The 22,022-nt window shown below is 36.9% G+C and overlaps 4 protein-coding genes across 4 annotated transcripts; 2 read left to right on the top strand and 2 right to left on the bottom strand.

Moving 5' to 3' along the window:
• The first annotated feature begins 469 nt into the window (after positions 1–469).
• LOC137107640 (claudin-15-like) lies at positions 470–5,493 on the top strand. Its single transcript, XM_067491408.1, has 5 exons — positions 470–811; positions 3,914–4,078; positions 4,877–4,958; positions 5,070–5,180; positions 5,269–5,493. Exons 1-5 carry the CDS (start codon positions 595–597, stop codon positions 5,366–5,368), a joined length of 675 nt encoding a protein of 224 aa, XP_067347509.1. The 5' UTR covers positions 470–594; the 3' UTR covers positions 5,369–5,493.
• A 620-nt stretch (positions 5,494–6,113) lies between these two features.
• Positions 6,114–10,879, bottom strand: sat2b (spermidine/spermine N1-acetyltransferase family member 2b). Its single transcript, XM_067491409.1, has 6 exons — positions 10,723–10,879; positions 10,474–10,525; positions 8,930–9,013; positions 8,210–8,311; positions 8,013–8,053; positions 6,114–7,392 (listed from the first exon to the last, which is right to left on the bottom strand). Exons 1-6 carry the CDS (start codon positions 10,813–10,815, stop codon positions 7,210–7,212), a joined length of 555 nt encoding a protein of 184 aa, XP_067347510.1. The 5' UTR covers positions 10,816–10,879; the 3' UTR covers positions 6,114–7,209.
• Positions 10,880–11,420: 541 nt separating this feature from the next.
• taf6 (TAF6 RNA polymerase II, TATA box binding protein (TBP)-associated factor) lies at positions 11,421–17,543 on the bottom strand. Its single transcript, XM_067492159.1, has 15 exons — positions 17,317–17,543; positions 16,099–16,256; positions 15,912–15,998; positions 15,622–15,775; positions 15,460–15,516; positions 15,256–15,375; positions 14,361–14,482; positions 14,078–14,155; positions 13,869–13,970; positions 13,591–13,773; positions 13,255–13,329; positions 13,030–13,155; positions 12,681–12,854; positions 12,317–12,508; positions 11,421–11,966 (listed from the first exon to the last, which is right to left on the bottom strand). Exons 2-15 carry the CDS (start codon positions 16,252–16,254, stop codon positions 11,676–11,678), a joined length of 1,917 nt encoding a protein of 638 aa, XP_067348260.1. The 5' UTR covers positions 16,255–16,256; positions 17,317–17,543; the 3' UTR covers positions 11,421–11,675.
• Positions 17,544–17,884: 341 nt separating this feature from the next.
• On the top strand, positions 17,885–20,960 carry mrps31 (mitochondrial ribosomal protein S31). Its single transcript, XM_067492160.1, has 7 exons — positions 17,885–18,072; positions 19,107–19,580; positions 19,694–19,846; positions 19,937–20,080; positions 20,159–20,235; positions 20,396–20,536; positions 20,634–20,960. Exons 1-7 carry the CDS (start codon positions 17,957–17,959, stop codon positions 20,867–20,869), a joined length of 1,341 nt encoding a protein of 446 aa, XP_067348261.1. The 5' UTR covers positions 17,885–17,956; the 3' UTR covers positions 20,870–20,960.
• Positions 20,961–22,022: the final 1,062 nt, after the last annotated feature.

Below are 22,022 nucleotides of genomic sequence, written 5' to 3'. Positions count from 1 at the left end.
TTGAAGTTCCTCCAAAACAAAGACTTGCTTCACTCAAACAAAGAATAAAAAACTTTATCTACTTAGAAAATGTGTAGCAGTGCAGGTTATCAACCTAGAATACCTATAATACAATAAAAACATAATTTCATAAGATGTTTCCCAATTCCCCTCACCTTGTTTTGCCCTGCATAAAGTCATGAAACATTTTGCAATTATTGTGTTTCTTGAAGGATTCTTCAAATATTACTACTGAATAAAACAATAAAATGTTAATTGTGCCTTAAAAACCTTCAAAAGCATATCAAAGCCATCAGTGCCAAATCATTTAAGGCCTTTCATCTTTTTGTCTTGTGGATTTAAGGTAGTAATAACTGTTTTACAAGGGATTATCTCAGTTCCAGCTGTCACTGATATTGTGTCAGGCACGTGAGGTGTAATAAATTTTTGGGTGGGAATAACACACCTATAATGTAGCTACAGTGAAAATTCAAAATTAGTTGTGGGTTGAGTGTGTGAAGAAAAAATCTAGAGTCCGGGCTAACACTTCCAAAATGCTTATCAGATACCCAAGATGCAAATAGAGCTCCTCAGAGAGCACATTCGATTTTTAAAATGAATGCGATCATTGAAGTCACAGCGATTTTTCTGGGATTTGTAGGGTGGATAATGGTTTTCATATCACTACAAGATCAGTATTGGAAAGAATCGACGCAAGACGGCAGCGTCATTCTAACTTCCACAATCTATGAGAACCTCTGGATGTCTTGTGCCAGTGATTCAACCGGAGTCTTTAACTGCCGTGAATTTCCATCCCTTTTTGCTCTCCCAGGTAAGTAGATGTAACAACTGTCAAATATCCAATTTTAGATCATAAAGTCAGCATTAAATGATACAATCATACTGGGAAATTCTGGCATTAAATTGCTTTAGGGGTTTAGGAAAATCTATCTTTAGCAAAAAAAATTAAAAGTTATATACATATTTAATGCCATATCTGTGGTGTTATCTTTAAAGAGATGCCCTGTAAAGTCTGAGAGGCTTGTAAAGTTTGTGTTAAGGCTGTATAGGAATCTAAATTATATGTAAAGTTCTCATAATGTCACGAACATTTTCCCACTGTGTTCTTGATTATATCCATTATATTTAATGTATGGACATTTATTTAAAGGTTGTAACTGCACATTGACCTTTAAAAAGGTGAAGCTTCTTGTGAATTGATAAGTTCGAAAGACTTTGCTGACCGTCCTAATTAACACTGAGCTTATTTCAAGCTGATTTTCTAAAATGACAGCTTTATTTAGATTAAAATATTCCGAGATGAAGAGCAAAAATGACACTGTGACTGGCTATGCAGAAGTAGCTCATAGTATATTAATGCTGGTGTGGATCCTGGCACCAGTTGCTATTCCACACTAACACTTTGTAGTGTATTTGTAAAAAAGTATGTGTTATAGATAAAATAATGTATTATATTTATTATAAATATTTGTGTAAATAAATTAAATGTAGCTCTGGTCAATCTTCTTATTTATAAGAACTAATTTTTAGTTCATAAATCTTAAAATGAAATGTTCGACCTGCTGTTAAACTGTTAAAGATCTCTCAGAACAGCTCTCTGAGTCAAATTGTTGTGAAGTATGTTTACACGGTGACTAAAAACTATAATGTTATTCAGTATAGTACAGCTACATCAATGCCTTTACAGGGCAGCAGGTTTTGATTGCTGTGCCTTTAGTTTCTCCTCTTCCTCCTGGTCATGAAGACATTCCTTTCTAAAGCTTTGCAGTGGAAATAATAGCGGACAAAATCAGAAGTACTTGTTCATATTTTTTAAAAATTATTTAGATACATATTTAAAACCTAATATGAGCCTTGAGCAGTCTCAGCTAATCAAATGGAATGGATTGACCACAGATAGTCTTTTTAAAATTACCTTTGTGTTTCCCTGTGCAGCGTTGTTGAGCTGCTGTGAAAACATTTTAAAAGGATGGAGTTTGTTGGGCGACTGTGGCGCAGGAAGGTAGAGCGGTTGTCCACCAATTTCACAGTTGTTGGTTCAATCCCCGGCTCCTCCGGTCACATGTCGAAGTGTCCTTGAGCAAGACACTGAACCCCAACTTAGTTGCTCCTGCTGAGTGTTGGCCAGCTGCATAGCAGCTCCCCCATCGGTGTATGAAGTTGTGTGTGTGATTGTGAGTGTGAATGGGTGATTAAGAAGCAGTGTAAAGTGCTTTGAGACCATTGCAGACCATTTACCATTCTAATAGGCCTGAAACTTTGGAAGGCATTTTCAATGTGACAAATTTGATATGTTGAAGCTTTATATATTTAAATCAATCTTTTAATACATTTTTGCTGAAAGAGAGGACTGTAGATTTTGAACTAAAAAACCTACATCGGAATCTTTTCCTATGTCGTTTCAGTGTGTTTCAGTTCAGTTCATTTGGCAATTGACTATTGTTTTAATACATATTTAAAATATTGTGAGCTCATCATTTAAAGCAGTTAAATCAGATGGTTTCCATTTATCTCTTTTAAGTAAAATTAGTTTCTATTTGTGTGACCAATAGACTGCAATTGTACTACATTACTATGGTGATAAAAGGCTCATAATAACATCAGATGCTGACAAACAGCTTTAAGTCTATAAAGCAGCTTTGAAGTTTGGACTTTACCTGTTGTCCTCTAAGTTGGCCAAATATTTGGACTGTTTGAAAGGTTCCACATAGTTTAGAATACTTGGGGTAATCGTCAATGCGCTATTTGGATTTAATAATTTATTTAGATCAGTGGTTGCTTGGAATTTGACTAGGACACTGAGGCTGTAAGGCCAACACAACACTTTTGTAGAGGATGACCACTTAAGAGGGTCACATATAAATCATTCCTCACTCTGGAGAACTGCACAAGGGTTAGAAAGAAAACAGGACATATGATTGCTAAGGTTTGAAGCTCTTTTATTCTTCCTGGGCTTCATTGGCTGGTTGATGGTTGGGGTCCCCACTGGAAAGTCTCTTCAGCAGACAGTAATGCTATCACCACACTGACTGTCTATGCAAATCTATAGATGTCCTGTGCAAATGACTCTGTAGGAGTTCACGGCGGGCAGGATTTTTCTTCCGTGCTTGCATGTAATGGCATGTGGCAAATGCAGATTATTTTTAAGTTGTTTTGATGACAGTTTGTCAGGTTTAAATGCTAATCTACTAAATCAATGAGATTTTAAAGAGTAAGAAGAGTAAGCAATACAATATAACTCTTAGCAACTTACTATGAAAAACATTTACTTCCGAGAATGAAGAAACGGTTATTCTTCTTGTTGGACAATGTTTACCAGCATGGACATTTTTTATAGACATGATTAAGGAGCCTTCTACTGTACTGGCTATAATCAGCCTTAAATAGGGGTAATATAATAAATAATAAGATAACATGGCCACAGTGAACCCAGACAAATATCCAGCTACTCATAAAATAATAAAAATTGAACCAGATGAAATCGAAGGACTACTATTAATTGCACTTTGTTGAAACCCAGTAACTACTGTGGAAAATATTCCTAAACACCAATTCAAACATCATGATGATTTATCAAAGTGCTGAATAGCACACGAAACTTAAAACACATCAACCTTAATGATATGACAGCCATTACATTTAGGTTGGTACTCTAGACTCTCCAGTTCTGACATAAATATGTACATATATATTTCTCTTTTGATATGATGGGTATTCCACGGGTCAGGAACGAAACCCTGAAACCAGGGTTTCATTCCTGGCTGAATGCTCCCCTTAGTGAGGATCCTTATGAATATACTGTATAGTATACATGCATAACTGTGAGCATAATTCATAGATGGATAGAATTAACATATTTATGCTCTTGTGTTGAGCCTTAAGTAGCATTTTACATGTCTATGTTTGCACACAGGGTATATTCAGGCATCCCGGGCACTTATGATCGCTGCCATTGTGTTTGGGACATTTGGGCTTGTGGCATCTCTTGCAGGAGTGCACTGCTCCAAAATAGGCGGAGAAAACTATGTGCTGAAGGGAAGGATCGCTGCAATTGGAGGAGTCTTCTTTTTACTACAGGGTCAGTGGACATTTTGTAAAAAATGAATAAAGTCCCTGAGTTTATTGCAGGCTACATTGAAATGATTGTGCACCCCCTTGGCTTACATTAGAATGTACAAAATTAAAACAACCCCATGAGTTTTTAAGTTATGGCTGATTGGTGTATTCTCTATTCTGACAAAAGAGAATTGATTTAACAAAAGGGTCAGAGCATCTTTACACAGCACACCTGGGGTAGGAAACATGTCTTTGTGCCTGAAATTGTTCCACCAGTTCATAAGGGCATCCCTGCTCTAAGAACCCAGCTGAAGCGCAGAAGCCTGCAATAGACCAAGGGTCTATGAAATGATGTAGTTTTCAGGGCTGATGTACTGTATTCATAAAAAACAAAACAAAACAAAAAAACAATGAAACATCATTGCCAATCAACTTTTGTAGAAAACTCAAAAACAGTTTAATAAGGATGATTTAATATTTATTGTAATTTAGTTTGAGAACTTTTAAATTGTGTTATTTTTATTTATATAGTAATAGTTTTCTACCTAAGTCATTCCTTACAGCTTATTGTAATCATTGGCATCTCATGAATCATACAGTTAAAAGTATACATATTATGATCAATCAAATGTCCCGCTGACCTCGGGGATTCGAAGATTAACATTTTTTCTAACATGGCAATATATTACGATATAAAAACTCTAAACAAAGCTTTTTAAATATGTTTTCATTTACTTTATCTTGGCTTACAACTATGTGTGTGTTTGCACTGAAAAAATATCCCACTTGTCTAAAGTAAGCAATGTTTTGTGTTTTTTAGGGACTTGCACTATGATTGCTGTATCTTGGTATGCAGCAAATATCACACAACAGTTCTTTGACCCCTTATTTCAAGGGATTAAGTAAGTCAATACAATCTGCAGGGGAAAAACAGCTGAATGCTGCAAAGCGATGTTGATTACCATGGATTAAATACGGCATAGAGAAATTAATTTAATGCTCTTGCTTCCCAGGTATGAGATTGGAGAGGCCCTGTATATTGGCTGGGTTTCAGCCATTCTTACCATTTGTGGAGGTTCATGCCTGATCTGTTCTTGCAACGCTAAAACACCAAATGAAAATATGTGAGTATATGTTTCTGAAAAGTGTAATATTAATCTCTAGGCATAATGAACTCATATTCTGCAAAGTGAAACATGTCTCGTGTTGCAGAAATTATCCATACCAACAATCGTCCGGAGGACATATGCGGTCTACTGTGGAAATGCCCCATTCGGTGCCAAGCAACTATGGAAAAAATGCATATGTCTGAGAGATGATTGTGTAGGAGGGACAACTGTCTGGGAGGCAATTCGCTGGACTGACTGTTCAGCTGGGATCAGCTGCTGCCCACAGCGACCCTCAACGGCATAAACAATACAAATGATGGATGGATGAATGAACATGTTTATTATTGTCTATACAATAGAAGATGGCAGATTTTTTCAAAGAGCTTGACAAACAGTTCTTCATAGATCAGTGTCATGTTTCTACAGCTTTACACATTTCTTGAATTTACAGAATCTTATCTATCTTATTTATCTTCTCTTCAAATAAAAGCGTCAGTATGAACTGAATGATGGAATGAAACAGATATCAGATGTGTCTGCAGATGCAACAGGAAAGGAGGAGACTGGGAAAACACAAGGTCTGTTCAAGAAAACCTGCCAGTGAGCAGGTTAGTTTTACAGTAAGTTAGCGTGATAAACATATGAGAGTTAAGTGATCTGTGTTTCTGTAACTGAATGTTTCTGTAAGAAAGTTGCGACGACTCGAACAGAACTCAAGAGTTTTCACTAAATCCACTTTCTGTAATCCAACTATTTAGCAGCTGTTGTTGTTAATGACTGAGGCGTTTTACGAAGTGGTACATCATTGTGAAGTGAAAGGAAATTAATTAAAAGTGTGGTGTGTATTTGTATTTAGCCGCACTGAGTCAATACTTTGTAGAACCAACTTTTACTGCACATACCAGCTTTGCACATCTAGAGTGACATTTTTGCCCATTCTTCTTTCCAAAATAGCTCAAGCTCAGTCAGATTGGATGGAGAGCATCTGTGGACAGCAGTTTCTAAGTTTTGCCACCAATTCTCAATCGCATTTAGGTCTGAACTTTGACTGGGCCCTTCTACAGTGCTTGGGATATTTTTTTTAAGCTAACCCTGCTTAAAACTTCTCCACAACTTTTTCCCTGTCCTGTCTGCTGTGATACACACAGTAGGACTCTATTTACTTATTAGGTGACTTCTAGGTATCAGAGTAAAGGGGGCTGAATACAAATGTAGGCCACACTTTTCAGATATTTTTTGTTTTTCACCTCACAAATATGTACCACTTTGTGTTGGTCTATTACATAAAATCCCAATAAAATACATTCACTTTTGTGGTTGTAACGTTACAAAATGTGGAAAATTTCAAGGGGTATGAATACTTTTGCAGGGCAATGTAGTTGTAAATAATGTCAAATAAAAGCTGAAATTCTGAACTGTTAAATGATATCTTTTGATTTTAAGCCCAAATAAAGTGGCCATACTTTTGCACTACTTTTTGAAAGGGAGTGTAGATAATTTTGAAATGTTTATATACTGCTTCAATTGTGAGGCGCATGTGTACTGTATTTTACTAACATGCTGAGACAAAGAACTACGGTATTTGATCCTCACACAACCTTACATCTATTTTTCAATAAACAGTTTGTGTTGCCCATGTAGCTCTTAACCTGCTGTACCCGTCCACAAAACATGAGGGTTAAGTGTTTAAATAAGAAAACAAAAAAGATTTTTGAAATCCTAAATCCTGTAATGCTGCAATTTATATAATGATCCACTATATCATTCAGTGCAATAGAAGTACAATCTGTGTGATTATATTTTCCTATCAAATGGATTTTTTTGCTTTTCTAAGCTGGTCTGGTAGATAATTACCTTTCTTACTTAACACTACTGTCTCTGTTCAATTAAAACATTTTATCAAATGTTCTCCAAATGTGATTCAACTGCCATCAGAAATGATGGCAATTCAATTTAGCTTAAGGGCGACTGTTATAGTTTCATATGTCTCAGAAATCAAAAAGCTAGCAAACCAGTGGATACACTGTATATTTTCCTTGGAAAGCTATTGATCCTTAGGTGCTTCATTTGCTAAATTTCCCATGTTTTGTTCATCAAAACGTATAAAGTGCCAGCCTTCACTGACAGTGAGGTCCTGAGCTCCTTTAGCAGCATAGAAGTCTAGGGTAGGAGTATTCCAGTTCAACACAGACAACTGCAGCCGTACACACTGCTTCTTTTTGCCCACCTGAGTAAATAAAATAGTTAATTAAGTTACATCTTCTTCAGACATGACAGCTAATCTTGCATTAATAATTTCAAAATGCCTAAAGCTGTACCCAAGGGTATTCTTTTTCATCTACAGCTTCATTCAATGTCGCTTGGGAAAGTATTTACACTTTGTAGTTTTTGCATGCTACAGCACTTGTAATTTAAAAAAAAAGTTACTCATTCACAATTACTAGCCCATAATGTTAAATTAAAATTATTTTTACAAAACCTAAAAATAATTTATGAATAACAACAATAATCTGTCCTTCACAGTATAGTGACTCTTTGCTTTAACGCTCCAACTTGCCAGGTATCAGCTATTTTTTCTTCAGTGAGTCTAGATGGTAACTGGAGTCCACATCTGGACTGGAGGAGGCACATTGAGTTGAGTGAATATAGTTTAGAAAGTTACAATCAGGTATTTATGTTGGAGGGGCTAGACAGAATACATCTGAAGTTTGCCAAATAGGTTTTATAGGACTCACAACTGCATTGGTTTAATTTCAAAATGTTGTACATTGCTGGCAACTGCAGAAAATATGAAGGGACCCAAATACTTTCTGAAGCGACTGTAAATCCTAATAGAGACAATGTTACCTCAGCAACTTTGCTCAGTAAACCCTTCCCAATGCCATTTCCTGCAAAGAAAATAATGTTTAAAAATTATTTTGTTGAAAATACTTTCACCAATGCAGTTACAGTATAGGACAGGTATATTAAGAGAAAATGTGATTGAGAGGGGACATAAGTACACAAAGTATTTTTTGTTGGTTATCTTATGACACACATTTTACCTCTGAATTCCGGCATCACGTAAAGATCCTCCAAGTATAGGGACCGTACCTTCCAAGTACTGTAAGTATAAAAGTAAAGTGTATATCCAACAATTGTGAATCCTGTGAGAAAAAGCAACAACAAAGACAATCAGGAAGAAATACTGCTTGAGTTTGTAGTCTTCTTCTATTCTTGTATATAGTGCACTGCTATATATAGCACATTATATCTTTAGCAGCAAATGGTATGAACTATTTTCAGTCAGCAGAAATATATATTACTTGTTCTGGTGGCTTGTGAAAATGAAAATTACTATGAACTTTAAGGAATAAAAGTTCTTTGGTGTTGGCATTGTAATTTGACTGTTAATCATCTCACTCTTTTTGCTAACTTCATTAAACTATGGCCACATCCATGTATTCTCATTATTATGACAGCCTATTACTGCTATGAAGGCAAACATATACATAAGAATATGTCTAAAAAATTAATCTATTTAACACTGACAATGTCTGTGGTGCAGTGAGCTGTAACCAGTGGTTTCTGTCTTTGATCAAACTGTGTATCTTTGCCTTTGAAAAGATTAGGATTGGTACGTGAGGGTGCATTGGTCCTTACCTAAGGTTCATGAGAAATGAGACTAAACCTGACAGTTTATGCTTTATGATGTAGAACTTGAGCGTACCCAAACAGCAAGGTCACCAACCTTTTATAATCTGCTAACAAGTCAGATGCTTTACCTTCCTTAGATTTATGCTCCTCTGGTACTTCTGCAACAAGACATTCAAAGAAGGGATTCTGGCAGAAACCATCACGCTCCAGTTCTAAAGTAAAATGAAAAGAACTTATTCACATCTTTATTTCAGCAGTAATATTAGACTTATCTGTACCTGAATCCCACCTCAAAACAATAAAATGCTCAAAACATGGGAAATTTTCACAAATTATTCATACCAGCTAAGATGCAGCACATGTTGACAATGAGACCATCCATTATGCAGACAACAGATTGTGAAGAATTGTAATTATCCAACCTATGGATCACATCCTTCCACTTTTTATGATACGCCTCATAAAACAATTGCAAAGTTATGCTGTGAATGTTTGAAACCTGCTCCAGCTTGAAGTCTTCTTCTTTTGCATATTATAACTTCACCAGTCTTTGGTGTAAATCATTTTCAGTCAGCAGAAATATATATTGCTTCTGCTGGTGGTGTGTGGGATATTCATGAGCGTGCTGATATAAAACAAGATACAAACAATTTGCAGGCCCACTCATCAAATATTGCTCTTTATATACACTCAACAAAAGCACCACAGGGTACTTTCAAATGCACTTTATGTACTGTGCATACCACAGTTATACTTTGTACTGTCCCCATGTTGTGCTTATTGTTACATATTTCTAAATAGAGGGTATTCAAGAAGAGGTTTTAATAAATCGCAAATAAAACAGGATAAACAGGAACTCAATTTTCATGATAATCGATTAAGAAAGGAAGTAGTAACATTGACCCTGCAAACTTTGCAAACTTTTTTCAAAGGATGTGACCCTGTTCTAGTGGGAGTTTATCACTGCTGAACTCACTTCCACCCCTGCTTATCAAGCCGACAGTAGTCTCATTACTGGTAATGATTGTTGTACTCCATTTATTATTAAACATATCTAGTAGCAAAGTCCTGCACTGCTTACGCAGTTATAACTAATTTCACACTGTACATCATACCAAACACAAAGGCAGTTGCAGTTTCACTGCAGGTATGGATAAAGCAAGAAACAGTCGGGTTTACATATAAACAATAATATGGGTCTAAGGTATTATGCATGCAGTTAGATGCAGTTCCGTTGCATGTGTGATGCCTCACTGGAGGGTTTCACATTGGCATTTATGCAAGAATATTTTTGTAATTTCTTCTATATTTGTCTTCTTTTTTTCCTGTTAGGCATGTTTGTATGAGTGTGATTCACCAAGCTCTGTCACATTTGTCCTACATTGTCTCTATCAGATAATGAATACAACGTGTTCATGTGTAGGTGAGATTTGAGCATTTGCGTAATCAACATTCCTTTAAGTTGCCATGTAACACTAACTGTTACACTTTAAGGGGAAATTGTATTCACAAAGAAATTCAACAAGGCTGAAGAAACTCTCACTCCAGAGCTTTCAAGTCTGTTGTGGGAAATCAGCAACGATGCTTTCTAGGTGCTTTTGGACAATTTGTCACAAGTTGGACACCTCTCACAGATGTTTAAAGTAAACAGGATGAACCTGACGAAAGTTACCTTCAGGCGATATCTTCACCTGGTCGGGCATTTTTTCATAAACAGCCAGTTCCTGTAAAACGGGATTCTAACGTTATTTATAACGTTTTTGTGCAAATGCATTTCATTTCACAAGTATGCAAAAAAAAACAACAACTGCTTTTTCTAACACTTTGCAGACACAAGGCTAAAGCAAAGTAAGCGTTGCATTTGCAGCACTTTATTGCAGACAGGACGTAGGTAGCTCTGACCCCGTTGACACTGACTCACCATTATCATTCTCGATACTTCTTTGCAGTCTTCTTTCCTGGCTTGACGTATTTTAAAATGCATGTTTTTAGCAGCAAAGGCGACAGTTTCCATGTTGTCCCACACTTCCTTTCGTCCCCGAGAGAAGTGAAAAAACTGCACGTTAAACAGGAAACTGCTTCGATGAAGTACATTTGCTTTCAAAGTAAGAGATAACCAACGTAGCGTTGTGTCCAGAAATCAGGGAAACGCAGTCATGTTTTTAGTTTGAATCAAGCATCCAATTTAAAGCAATGGACGTTGACATTTAACACACGAGGCCAGTAAGCATCGTTATTTTGACGCAATGCGTTCTACTTCGTTTCACAGGAACGATAGCGTCCACAGTTAATGGTTTCCTGTCATAATTTTACTTACAAAACTATAAAACATGATGCATGTTAAAGTTAACCATTCAAACATAATAATTAAATTAGTTTATCCATATTGCATGTGTTTTTTTTTAAAGTGGATTTAAAATGTTGAAATTAAATTATTTAACAATATGTGTTGTATTATATCAGCTGAGCAGAATAGTATCCTTACAGTCCATAACATCATATTTGTGTTGCAACCCAAGGAAACAAAAGTTACTGATACCAAAGATGATTTGTAATTATTAAAAACATCTTTAGTCAAGTAACAGACACACACACAAAAAATGCATTCAGATAAAGGAATTCATACAAAATCTGATTTATTTTATAGTAAAAAAGAAAAGAACATTAAATCAGAATATAGGCTGAGACATTACAGACTGAACTAATTTTTCACTGGGCATAAACATATGTACATTGTCTTGTCACATTTGCTCTTTATCAGTCAACGGGTTAAACTTTCATCTTTTCAGAATGTACCTCTTTAAATTCAGCCCAAACAAAGCTCCTTGTGTATTTAGCCGCACCATCATGATTAAGAATATATCAATATAAGTCTCAGTGTGGTGACTGCGTGCTTGCTCCAGGAGACTCAGACCTGTCTAGCTTCATCCCTGCTTCGAGTGGTATTGAGGAAATTGGTGTTGGAAGCACAGAACTCTTAGGCTCCAAAGAGGACGAGGCAGATGAGGGCAGGGATACCACTATGTACTTTTGCATAGGTCTTGAACCTGTCAATCCAGGGCCACTGCCAGGCTCCAGTTTAACCAAAGGTTGCAAAGTTGAAGTAGCACTGGGAACAGTGCTAGTCACAGGTGAAGCTGACTGGGAAGAGCTGAGGGTAATTACCTATAGGCAAGACAAAAACAAAGAAAATTAATAAAGATGAAAGAAGTGGATTCTATGGGGAAGTTTTTCAATTCCATCAAGACCTACAAGGTTAGACATAAATAACACATTTAAAAAGAAAAATATCTTTTGTGTCTAGTCATTATTATTTGTAAATTTTTGTTAATTGTTAATATATCAAGCTCGTCAAGTAGATTAGAAGGAGTTTACATTTTCAACCTACAACCTCACTAATACAGACAGGACCTCTATGTTGGCGTCATGCTGTGGTGGCGATGTCGAACAGTGTTTATGCTGGTGTAAAACTGACCAAAAAAATAAATAAAAACATGAAGGAAATTTTAAAATACCTGCTGAGTTGAAGCAGCTCCTGCACTGGTTGCCATGACAATGTACTTTGTTGCTGGAGGAGATGGCTGTGATGGGGTCCCTGGTCTAGGGGACATCAAGGTGAGGGAACTTGGAACCTTAATGATGCTGGGAGTGCGAGGCCCTGAAGACCCACTTAAACCACTTTGTGAGACCGAAAGGGTGGGACGAGGCTGCAAGAAAGAGCCATTCATTGCTTAACAGTCTACTTATGTCATTCTACAATACTTCATATTAACTCTAGGCTCTACGTGAAATACCTAATTGATACATAATATATACACATTTCTAACTTCCTTGGGTTTTCCCCCCACTTTTATTTAACAAATGTATTATTAAACATACCTGAGTGATTGTTAATGTGGTTCTGTTGACTTGTTGAGCTTGCAATGCTGCTTGACTCCTGGCCTTCATTACATGGGAACAAAGCATGGATCCAAGGTAACCGTATTCGGTCCGATACTGCTCCACGTTGTCAGGCTGAGGTCGTATTTTGGCAATAACACTTGCACAGTGTTTCTTTGAAGACAAAACACATTTTCTAAGTATGAAGAACTGGTTTAATAAAAAAAGAAGAAAACAGCTAAGAATGTTGTATTTGTACATTTTTTTTTTTTAGTTCAAAAAGTGTATCAACTCTAGGGGAAGTTTTCTCAGTTTTCATGCATAATAACCGTGACATTTTATTCATTACCAGTAAGAGGCTTTGAACGTGTTCAGCTCCTATTTTATCAATATTGGAAACCACTGGCCCTTCCATCACTGCTTTGATGCGAGCACCCTCTACAACAAGCCGAGGAAGGATCAACGTTTTAATCACCTACAGACAAGAAAAGGATGTTGGTGCTGATTGAAAAGACTGAAATTTACAAAGAAACAAACTAGCAAACGAACTCTCATGAAACAGAATCCTACTCACATCAGGTCCCAATTCAGCAAGTCCAGCAATGCAACCATAGCGGGTTGTCCACTGGGTTTTGTCATCTAACAAACTCTGAAGAAAATCAGTAGTCAGTATGGTTTAGTATGTGCAGCATAAATAAAAAGAAAAGGAAAACCAGCTAAAAATGTGGAAGGCTCTTCAGGATGTGCAATTAAAAACTTTGCAAGAGGGAGAAAGGTCATTATTTGCGGCTTGTCAGGTTTATCCACAACAATGATCAATTTCAAAACATTTTATGACAATAACTATTTAAGAAAACGTGTTTTTGCCTCTATATTTTTGAAAACAAAAACGCACAACACATAAACCCACCTTACTAAAAGTCTTGGTAATACGGGACTGGATGTTGTTGGTAGTAGTGCTGAAAGTTTTACAGCTTTGGGCCATGAGGCGAGCGGCAAAGTCTCGTAAAGCCCAGTGGTTGTCAACATCTGGTCGCAAACATAGCTGCTTACTCACAATACAAGTCACCACAGCTGGGATGAGCTCATGTAGCTATAAATGCGTTAAAAAAAATGATATAAGAACAAACATAATTATTAAGGGTATGTCTTTAAAATAAGAAAACAAAAAATTTCTAATTTACTCACATATTTCTCTAAGTACAAGGTAGGGTTGTCCATTAGCGCTTTGACCATCCGCATTAGATAAATCAGTAGAGCCAAGTTGTTTTGCACAACATTTACGCGAACCTTGAATGAGAACATAAAGTCAATATCTTTAGTAAAGAAACCTTTTTTTTTTTTTTAAACATTTCTGATGTTTGTGGTTATTTAAATAAAATAAAAAATATGCTTACTCCTTCAGAAATAAAAGTACTAAATCTTGGAAGCATCTGATATAGTCCAGGATCTGTAGCAATACTCTGCAAAGCTTCCTGAATTAAACAAGAAAAATACATTTCATAATTTTGCAAAGTTCTGTTAATGCAATGTCAATTTTATCAAGAGTTGTCATTACGATATGTTTATTACCCCATTAATGAAGCCCACTGTATAATTCCTTTTCGAAGCAAAATATGTAAAAGTAATTCCATTAGTTCTTGGCATGTAAAAATAGCAATATATACTGGCAGGACTTACAGCTCTCTTAGCTTCACAAGAACCAACACATGCTTCTGTGATTTCCTTGTAGTAGAGCTGCTGTTCTACAGACAGCTCATGAGTGCTGCGTGGCTTCAACCTTATTAGACTCTTGTCTTTACCTGGAAGTGAAAGATACACACATGGGATAAAGGAGACAAGCATAATAACAGTGGATTATGAGGGCAAAAAAAGAGGGGGGCCTGATGGCTGCGGGTTTGAATCCCACCCCACCAGACGTGGCCCCGCATAGCCACCAAGGGCAACCCTGGTGCCGGTCCTGAGCCCAGATAAAAAAAAAGGGAGGGTTGCAAGAGGAAGAACATCCGGCAGAAAAATGAAAAAAAAAAAACAAAACAAACAAACATGCCAAATCAACGTTCGGAACGTATTCGGCATTGGCGACCCCTGAAGGGACAAGCTGAAAGCCATTGATCTATGAGGCCAAGAAAAGAGCATGAGAAAATTGGGCATGAGATCAGGGCTGTGCCATATCGTATGGTTCACTGTGATAATTTCTCTCCCTGATAAAAACTTGTTAAATTGCAGGTACATGCTTTAATGTGGTAATAACACAGCAACAAATAAGGTGTGAATCAAGCATTTATGAACTGTAAATTGTGTTAGAAACCTCAAAACAACAGAGATTGGAACTCTAATTCAAATTTTTTTCACCAGCTCAAACAAAAACACCAGAATAGAAGGAGGAGATCATGGCAGATGTTCGAGCAACAAAAGAGATTATTTTGATAGAATTCTCTTGTGAGGCACAGTAGTCTGCATTTAGCTATGTGTGTATTCTAAAAAAAAAAAAAAAAAAGAAAGCAACAGCAGTGACAAAATCCTTAAATTCAAACAGATTTGCCATCCTCCATACTAGATTTGCCATACTGACCTTTGCCATCAGCAGCAGTTGCCCCCTGACTCTTTCCTTGAATTGCCCCTTCCTCCCCCTGACCCGGCTTGACAGCTTTGAGGGGCTCTGTAGATTCGGCCTTTTGTTGCTCTTTTGACGCTGAAATAGTGTATATAAAACGTCATCTTAAGTTTTTCTTTGTCCTATTGCTGTGTTTGGTAAATTTTGTACAACAGTTCTCACCTGGTGGTGGATTTTCTGGAATTGAAGGCTGTACTCCCTCAATACTTAACCAGTGGGCTGAGGCAAAAAAAACAAACATAAAAAAACATGGTGCATAAGTTACACACAGTAAAAGACGACATACTGTAGTCTAATAGCATGGAATACAGATTATCTTTGTACCTTTAAGAGACACGTCTAGTGGAACTCTGGGGAGCGGTGTGTTGATAATGTCACTGAGGTCCACTTCCTTTTCCTCATAAAAATGAAGTTCTCTTCCACCACCACTTGCAAAGCGAAAAGGAATAAACTCTTGCGACTGGAACCCATACAGGGGCTACAACAGGAGAAATTTACTTAGAATGCAAAATTATGCTGTAGTTTGTATGCTTTCATGCTTTCCTTCGAGTAACTTTGCCTTTGTGGTTTAAGTCAAAGTTCTTCAAGTTAAAAGTATGCACGATCCCCCTTACCTCCACATTTTTTAGTTTGAGAGCATGATCTATGTCACTTGTGGTTAGTTTACTTCTCTTTCCGTGATGCATAAATTTGAGAGCATCCTTAAATAAAAGGGGACAAATGAAAGACACAAATCAGAACTCAAATATAAAGCCTGTAAATCCCACTAACAAATGTCTGTTTTAACCAACCATGGTTTACCTGTGCAATTTCTTTTATTCTGTAGCTGACTTCTTCACTTATTGCTATGCAGCTTTCCTCCTGTAACTGCCCCACTCCTACAGACTCTGCAATGGCCTTCATGGACTCTGTGGGGAGGACGACGGAGCATTGCTTTTGCCGTCGTTCCTCTGCCATGGCTTTAAAAAAAAAAGAACACAAGTCTGTAAATTTGTCTTGTACGAGTAGACAAAAAGTTCACTAGACTTCAGTGCAGCCTTACTTAAACTAAAAGGTGCAAAGAAACATGTTCACAAACTTTTATTGATTTACTACCAGTACTAAATACCCAGTGGATCTGAAGTCACTGTCATAACGTATTTGCAATGTCTTTAGTCAATTTTTATGTATGAGAATACCTTATTGTAAAATAATATTTAGATATTTTTCAACTGTATGCTGTGGAATAACGCTCTCTAACACACACAAGGAGACTTGCAAGTATGATAACAAAGTTAAAGGAAACAAAGGGGAAATCAACCACCAAATAACATCAAAGATAATACGGTGATTTAAAATCAATCAAAATTTCAGTTTGGTCAAGTCCAGACCTAAATACAATTGTTTTAAATAATACAACGGTATGAACTTGAAAGGTGTATATCAGACTACTACTGAAACAACTTTCTAGGAGCTTAAGCAATTTTGTGAAAAAAGAAAGAGAGATAAGAACTGTGCAGAGGTGTAAAGCTGATTTGGTCCTACCTACATGGACTGAGGGCTGTGATTTCATCAGATAATGCCTCAATTAACTGTACTGTCGACGTGAGGGGGATGCTATCAACTTTGACATTCGTACTTAGTCCTGCGTCAATTTGCACAGACTGATAAGCATATGTTTATGAGTGTAAAAAAAACAACTCAGTATTAAATTTTCAGATTTATTGTCGTAAAACTGGGTTATATGAAAAAGATATAGAGATGGATACTTTTTATAAAGTTTGATACATAGTTCATGCTTGTAAACAAAAACACTGAGGCGGAAAGCGGGCTACCCAATTTAAGGGAACCACAACCATATATAACGTTAGATACCGATCAAAAGTATATTTCGCATGTGACATATTTACAGCACAAACAGGACCGCGTAAAAAGCAAGCCTGTTAACGACTGTGTATGTCTTTAATATTAACTTACAGTGAGCTAATTTTGTTATGCTATCTTGCATGCTAGCATCTTAGCCTCCGTTGACGTTTTTACCTGTGTAAAGTTGTCTTCTCCTTTTTTGGGGTTAAGCAGGAACTTGTACGTATAAAAACTGTTAACGATGATATTTGCAACAATAATTATTTCGCAAAGCTAAGTCTTCTCTACAAATATCCATGTCTCGAGATAAATAACAGACTAATTCGTGGATGGCTGCTGAGAGCTCCGATAATGAATTAGCGTTCATGTTCCTTCGCCATTTTGACTCACGTTAAGACGGTTAAGATATCGCGAGATTATAATTACGGTTTCGAAGAAGTCGCTGCTCTTAGAATTTATACATTTAATAAGAACGCAAATGATCGCAGATCAGGTGATCTGTGTTTATAATGTGATTATAATTTATGTATATATGTAGTAATATATGTATATTATCTTATATGTAACATATAAGATCTGCAGATAACATATAAGATAATATACATATATTATAATCTGTAAAGTACTCAATGTCAGAATTAAATAGTTTGAAATTCTAACAGAATAAATGCCAGTATTATTAGACGAATACGTACGATTCCCTTCCGTGTCTCCACACGGAACTAATGTCATCCTATAGTTCACGGGGGTAACCTTATGGTGTAGTAACAACAGCAAATGTCAGGAACGTGGAAGGACATTGCAAAAACAAAACATGTATAGATATTTATTGCGGACTGTACACTACACGGCTCGGAATTCTTCAGCCATTGTCTCCAAGTCGCGTGTGTCCCCAGCTACATGTGACAAGGCTGCAGCCTCAGTTTTAAGGTAAGTTGCTGCGCTAAATAAATGGATAAAAACATAAGATTGAAACTAACTCAAGATCCTTAATTAATAGTGTATGTTTGTTCTGGTGCAGTGTACATTTGAAATAGGCTGTGAAATAAACCTATTTCAAATTTATGGAGAGAGAGCTAGCTATTAGGTTACTCAACAACCTGCAGTAGGGACAGTTTGTGATTGACGCTTCTTCCAGCGGTTCAGATGTTTTACAGGCAGGTTCTTTTCATGGTAACGTGGATTACAGGGCCCAGTGCACTACCTCGGTCAGAACCTCACACCCTAATGAATCAAATTCATGTTTTACATTCTTATACAATTTACAGTTTTTATTTCCCACTGTGGCTCAAAGACCATGTTGCTTTACGTTATAGTGGTAAATACACAGGCTGTAGCATTTGGACAGAACTACACTTAGATTTACTACTTCCCAGGTTGGAAATACATGCTGTGATCAGGATTACAACTGCAAATATTAGTTGATTAATTGACTATTTTGATAAGCAAATAATAGCTGAAGCAGAAATACTTGCAACTTCTGCCATTTAATGATTTGATGCTTATTTGTAATCCGAGAAGATGTCATCATGGTAATCACTTTGCTTATTGGCAGGTTAATTAGTAATACAAATAATCATTTGCCCTAAAGGAAGATCGAGAAGCACATTGTATTTTGTGAAAAGAAGAATACTATCTGCAGGTGTGGAAGTGGTTTAGCTACAAAATCTATACCAAATCAATGTTGCATGTAAAGAATGTGAGACGACCTTAAAGGCAAAAAGCGGAAACATTTCAAGCAAATACACAACAGATGTGCTGTGAAGTTTAAACTGTCAAAAGTTTAGTCACAAATCATCAGATATATACCTTTGCTAATATACCTGCTTTATCAAATATTTTAAATTTTGATCCGTTATTCTGTTTTACATTTAATGTTGTAATCACGTTATTGAGACTGACTCTGATGTCTGTGATCCTTTCTGTTTCAAACCATGATTAACTCACATTTACTCTTAACACAGGGCTGCAACTGGAGGTGGAGTCAAAGCTCTAAGCACAACTTCACTCAGTCTATGTGAAAAGAAAGATGTTGTCTCTTCTAATCACAATGAGAAAACAAATGCAGATAAAGCCTCTGATCCACCAGAAACTCCAGCTTTACTTATACAGAAAGCTGAAGATAACAGCAAAGTCACCATGATGGCTAAACAAAAGGAGAAGCCAGTGGTGTTTAAGGCAGATGATGTAAATACTACGCAACAACAGGTGGAAGTTCAATTTGAAAACATTGTGGAAAAGACTGACACGGGTAAGAGTGGGAAGGAAAATCTCTTGGATCTTCTTGGAGCTATGAAAGTTGAAGTTACCAATAAGAGGAAGCTCAAAAATTTGAAAGTGAAGCAAAATTATGAATCAGCCCCTAAGCCAAAGCCAGCAGCCCTAGAGAGCACCATCAGTATGTTTCAGAAGGCTACAGTGGAGGCTTCATCACAGAGGTGAGACTTGTATTTTGTGCTGCAAAATAGGTTTCCTTTTTCATATTCTTGTTTTAAGCCTTTTTGTCTCTTCATCCACTAATTCAAGCCTTTCTGCATGGTGTTTTTTTTAGTGAGGCACTGGATCCTGAACTAGCTGCAGCTGCTTCTGCTGCTGCTTCCACTCTGCCTAACTGCACCCAGGCTGAGTCTGACCTGCTCAGGCAGCTGCGGCAGCATGAAGCCATCACAGAGGCTCAGAAGAGAGGGGACATGAACAATTTGGGGTATGTATAGAATGCATTAATGTTACCGGATTACCTATTTGTCTGTGTTATTTACATGTAATAAACATGAAATGAACAATATTTTCCCAGAGTAATTATTGCTGACATGAAAGTAGGGAAAAATCCAAACCGATTTAAAGCTCGGCCAACTAACCAGATACGGTTTGATGACGATGGACGAGGATATATACAAGACAGAGGAATCACTGCAGAGTTGAACGGTGTTCGAAGGAGGTAAACACTTGATCATCCTTTTTATACATATAGATTTAGAGGTGAAACACATGTTTTATGAGTGTATTTGTTTTTTAGGAGGAATTTGTTCACAGGGAAAAGACTTAATATCTTCTCCCCCACTACTGATGAAGAAGGAGTTGAATCAGCAGCTGGTAATAATGAATGTAGATTTTTACTTGTATCAGAGAGAATAAAGCTTCATGGTTGTATATTGTCATATTGTAATGATGTCAATTTGGACTTTGTCTCTGCTTCTCTTAAACTAATTTTATCTATCTGAGACATCTGCTCTTATTACTTGTGGGATTTCAGTGCGACCAACTCTGTGGGACGTGGAATTTGCTAATCATTTGTCTCTGTCAACTAACCAAAAGCCACGCAATGGGCTTGAGGAAATGATCCAGTGGACTAAAGAGGGGAAAATGTGGCAATATCCAATCAATAATGAAGCTGGTGAGTAATAAATGCTCTTTTTGAGTTCATTATATACAGGGGGTAAAAAGAAGATTTGATCAAGGGACTCAATGACCGTCTTCTTGTTATGTGCTAGGCCTCGAAGAGGAAGCCAGCGTCCCATTCCATGAGCATATTTTCTTAGAGAAACACTTAGAGGATGGCTTCCCCCGTCAGGGACCAGTGCGTCACTTCATGGAGCTGGTAGTGGCCGGCCTGTCCAAAAACCCCTACCTGACAGTCCAACAGAAAATGGAGCACATTTCCTGGTTCAGAGACTACTTCCATCAAAAGGAGGATGTCCTCAAGGAGGCTGATGTTTACATGAACTAAACTTTAGAAACTATTAAATGTATTCAATGAAAATTGAAAGATGTGAATGTGATCGTGTATTAAAAAAAGAATCTCAGTGGGTCCATCATGATCTTTACTCATTCATTTTACAGGTTTGTGTAGAAGCCTGATTTGGTTTTATCAAATATTCTTAAAGGCTGGACAGTGGACTGACATGTCTGTGTCTTTGTCACTGTTTTAAATGTACAATATCTACTGTTTCTAAATGCTTAATCACTCCAACATGATTTATCACATGATGGGGGACAATGTGCAGGATGAGTGTTGTAAGCGTTGCTAACTCTTGTGCTTGTACAAAATATGCAAACAGTAATAGGCACCAAAGTACAGTCATGTAATTTAAATTATTTAATTTTCTATCAGTTGCCAACATAAAATGTTCATACTTAATTTACAATTAATAATTGTTGTTGACTTGATTTAAGCTCTGATATGGAGAGAGGTGGTTTTGTTTCAAGATTAGGTTACATTATAATAACAACAGCATAGTGTTAGGAAGGATAAAATACCTTCAGTCAAAAAATAGGTTGATAAAAATATGTTTGTATTCTCTTAGATTCAGAGGTCACACAAACACCTGTGATCATGACTGATGGTGTTTTCTACCAACTTGTGTTTAGCATCCAGGACCTCAGATCAGGTTTACAGTGAGAACATAATTAGACCTTGAACCTTGGACCCTCTGCAAGGGAAGTGCTTTTAAAGTAAAAAGAAAAACATGTTAACAATGTAGCACGCAAATTCCTTCTGGTCTAAAAACACCCTTTGTAATCTGTTGTTGGGAAAGTGTGGAAAATGAGAGCCTGACATTTGAGAGTGCCTCATTTCCACATTTTGTTCACTTTTCCTTAAACACATTTGTGATTGGCATGATAAGATGTTGGCTACACTTCCTTACTTGTATGTATACTGGATAAGGTAAAATGTGTTTGTGCGGAAAGATCCCGTTCTTCTCAGAAAGGTCATAGGCAAAAAAAAAAAAAAAAAAAATTAAAAAACACTAGATGGCAGTACTGACAGCTGTGGCTCGGAGTAGACTTTAAACTATTTATCAATAAGGCTGTATTGGAATCCGCTAAAACGGTGCCCCCTGAAATGCACAAGAGCGATGAAGTAATTGTACCAACTTGTA

The sequence above is a fragment of the Channa argus genome, chromosome 22 (assembly GCF_033026475.1).
Source record: "Channa argus isolate prfri chromosome 22, Channa argus male v1.0, whole genome shotgun sequence".
Classification (NCBI taxonomy): Eukaryota; Metazoa; Chordata; class Actinopteri; order Anabantiformes; family Channidae; genus Channa; species Channa argus.
Note: the sequence above shows the minus strand (reverse complement) of the source record. Positions and strands in the feature narration are given on the sequence as shown.

Excerpts from the sequence above, each read along its gene's own strand:
- LOC137107640 (XM_067491408.1), top strand. The coding sequence starts at position 595 with ATGAATGCGATCATTGAAGTCACAGCGATTTTTCTGGGATTTGTAGGG. Across the intron at positions 812-3,913 it reads ATCCCTTTTTGCTCTCCCAG|GGTATATTCAGGCATCCCGG; the intron begins GTAAGTAGATGT and ends GTTTGCACACAG. Across the intron at positions 4,079-4,876 it reads AGTCTTCTTTTTACTACAGG|GGACTTGCACTATGATTGCT; the intron begins GTCAGTGGACAT and ends TGTGTTTTTTAG.
- mrps31 (XM_067492160.1), top strand. The coding sequence starts at position 17,957 with ATGTATAGATATTTATTGCGGACTGTACACTACACGGCTCGGAATTCT. Across the intron at positions 18,073-19,106 it reads GCTGCAGCCTCAGTTTTAAG|GGCTGCAACTGGAGGTGGAG; the intron begins GTAAGTTGCTGC and ends CTCTTAACACAG. Across the intron at positions 20,537-20,633 it reads TCCAATCAATAATGAAGCTG|GCCTCGAAGAGGAAGCCAGC; the intron begins GTGAGTAATAAA and ends GTTATGTGCTAG.
- sat2b (XM_067491409.1), bottom strand. The coding sequence starts at position 10,815 with ATGGAAACTGTCGCCTTTGCTGCTAAAAACATGCATTTTAAAATACGT. Across the intron at positions 10,526-10,722 it reads AAGTATCGAGAATGATAATG|GAACTGGCTGTTTATGAAAA; the intron begins GTGAGTCAGTGT and ends CCCGTTTTACAG. Across the intron at positions 7,393-8,012 it reads TACTGAGCAAAGTTGCTGAG|GTGGGCAAAAAGAAGCAGTG; the intron begins GTAACATTGTCT and ends TTATTTACTCAG.
- taf6 (XM_067492159.1), bottom strand. The coding sequence starts at position 16,254 with ATGGCAGAGGAACGACGGCAAAAGCAATGCTCCGTCGTCCTCCCCACA. Across the intron at positions 15,999-16,098 it reads GAATAAAAGAAATTGCACAG|GATGCTCTCAAATTTATGCA; the intron begins GTAAACCATGGT and ends CTTTTATTTAAG. Across the intron at positions 13,156-13,254 it reads TTGCTGAATTGGGACCTGAT|GTGATTAAAACGTTGATCCT; the intron begins GTGAGTAGGATT and ends TCTTGTCTGTAG.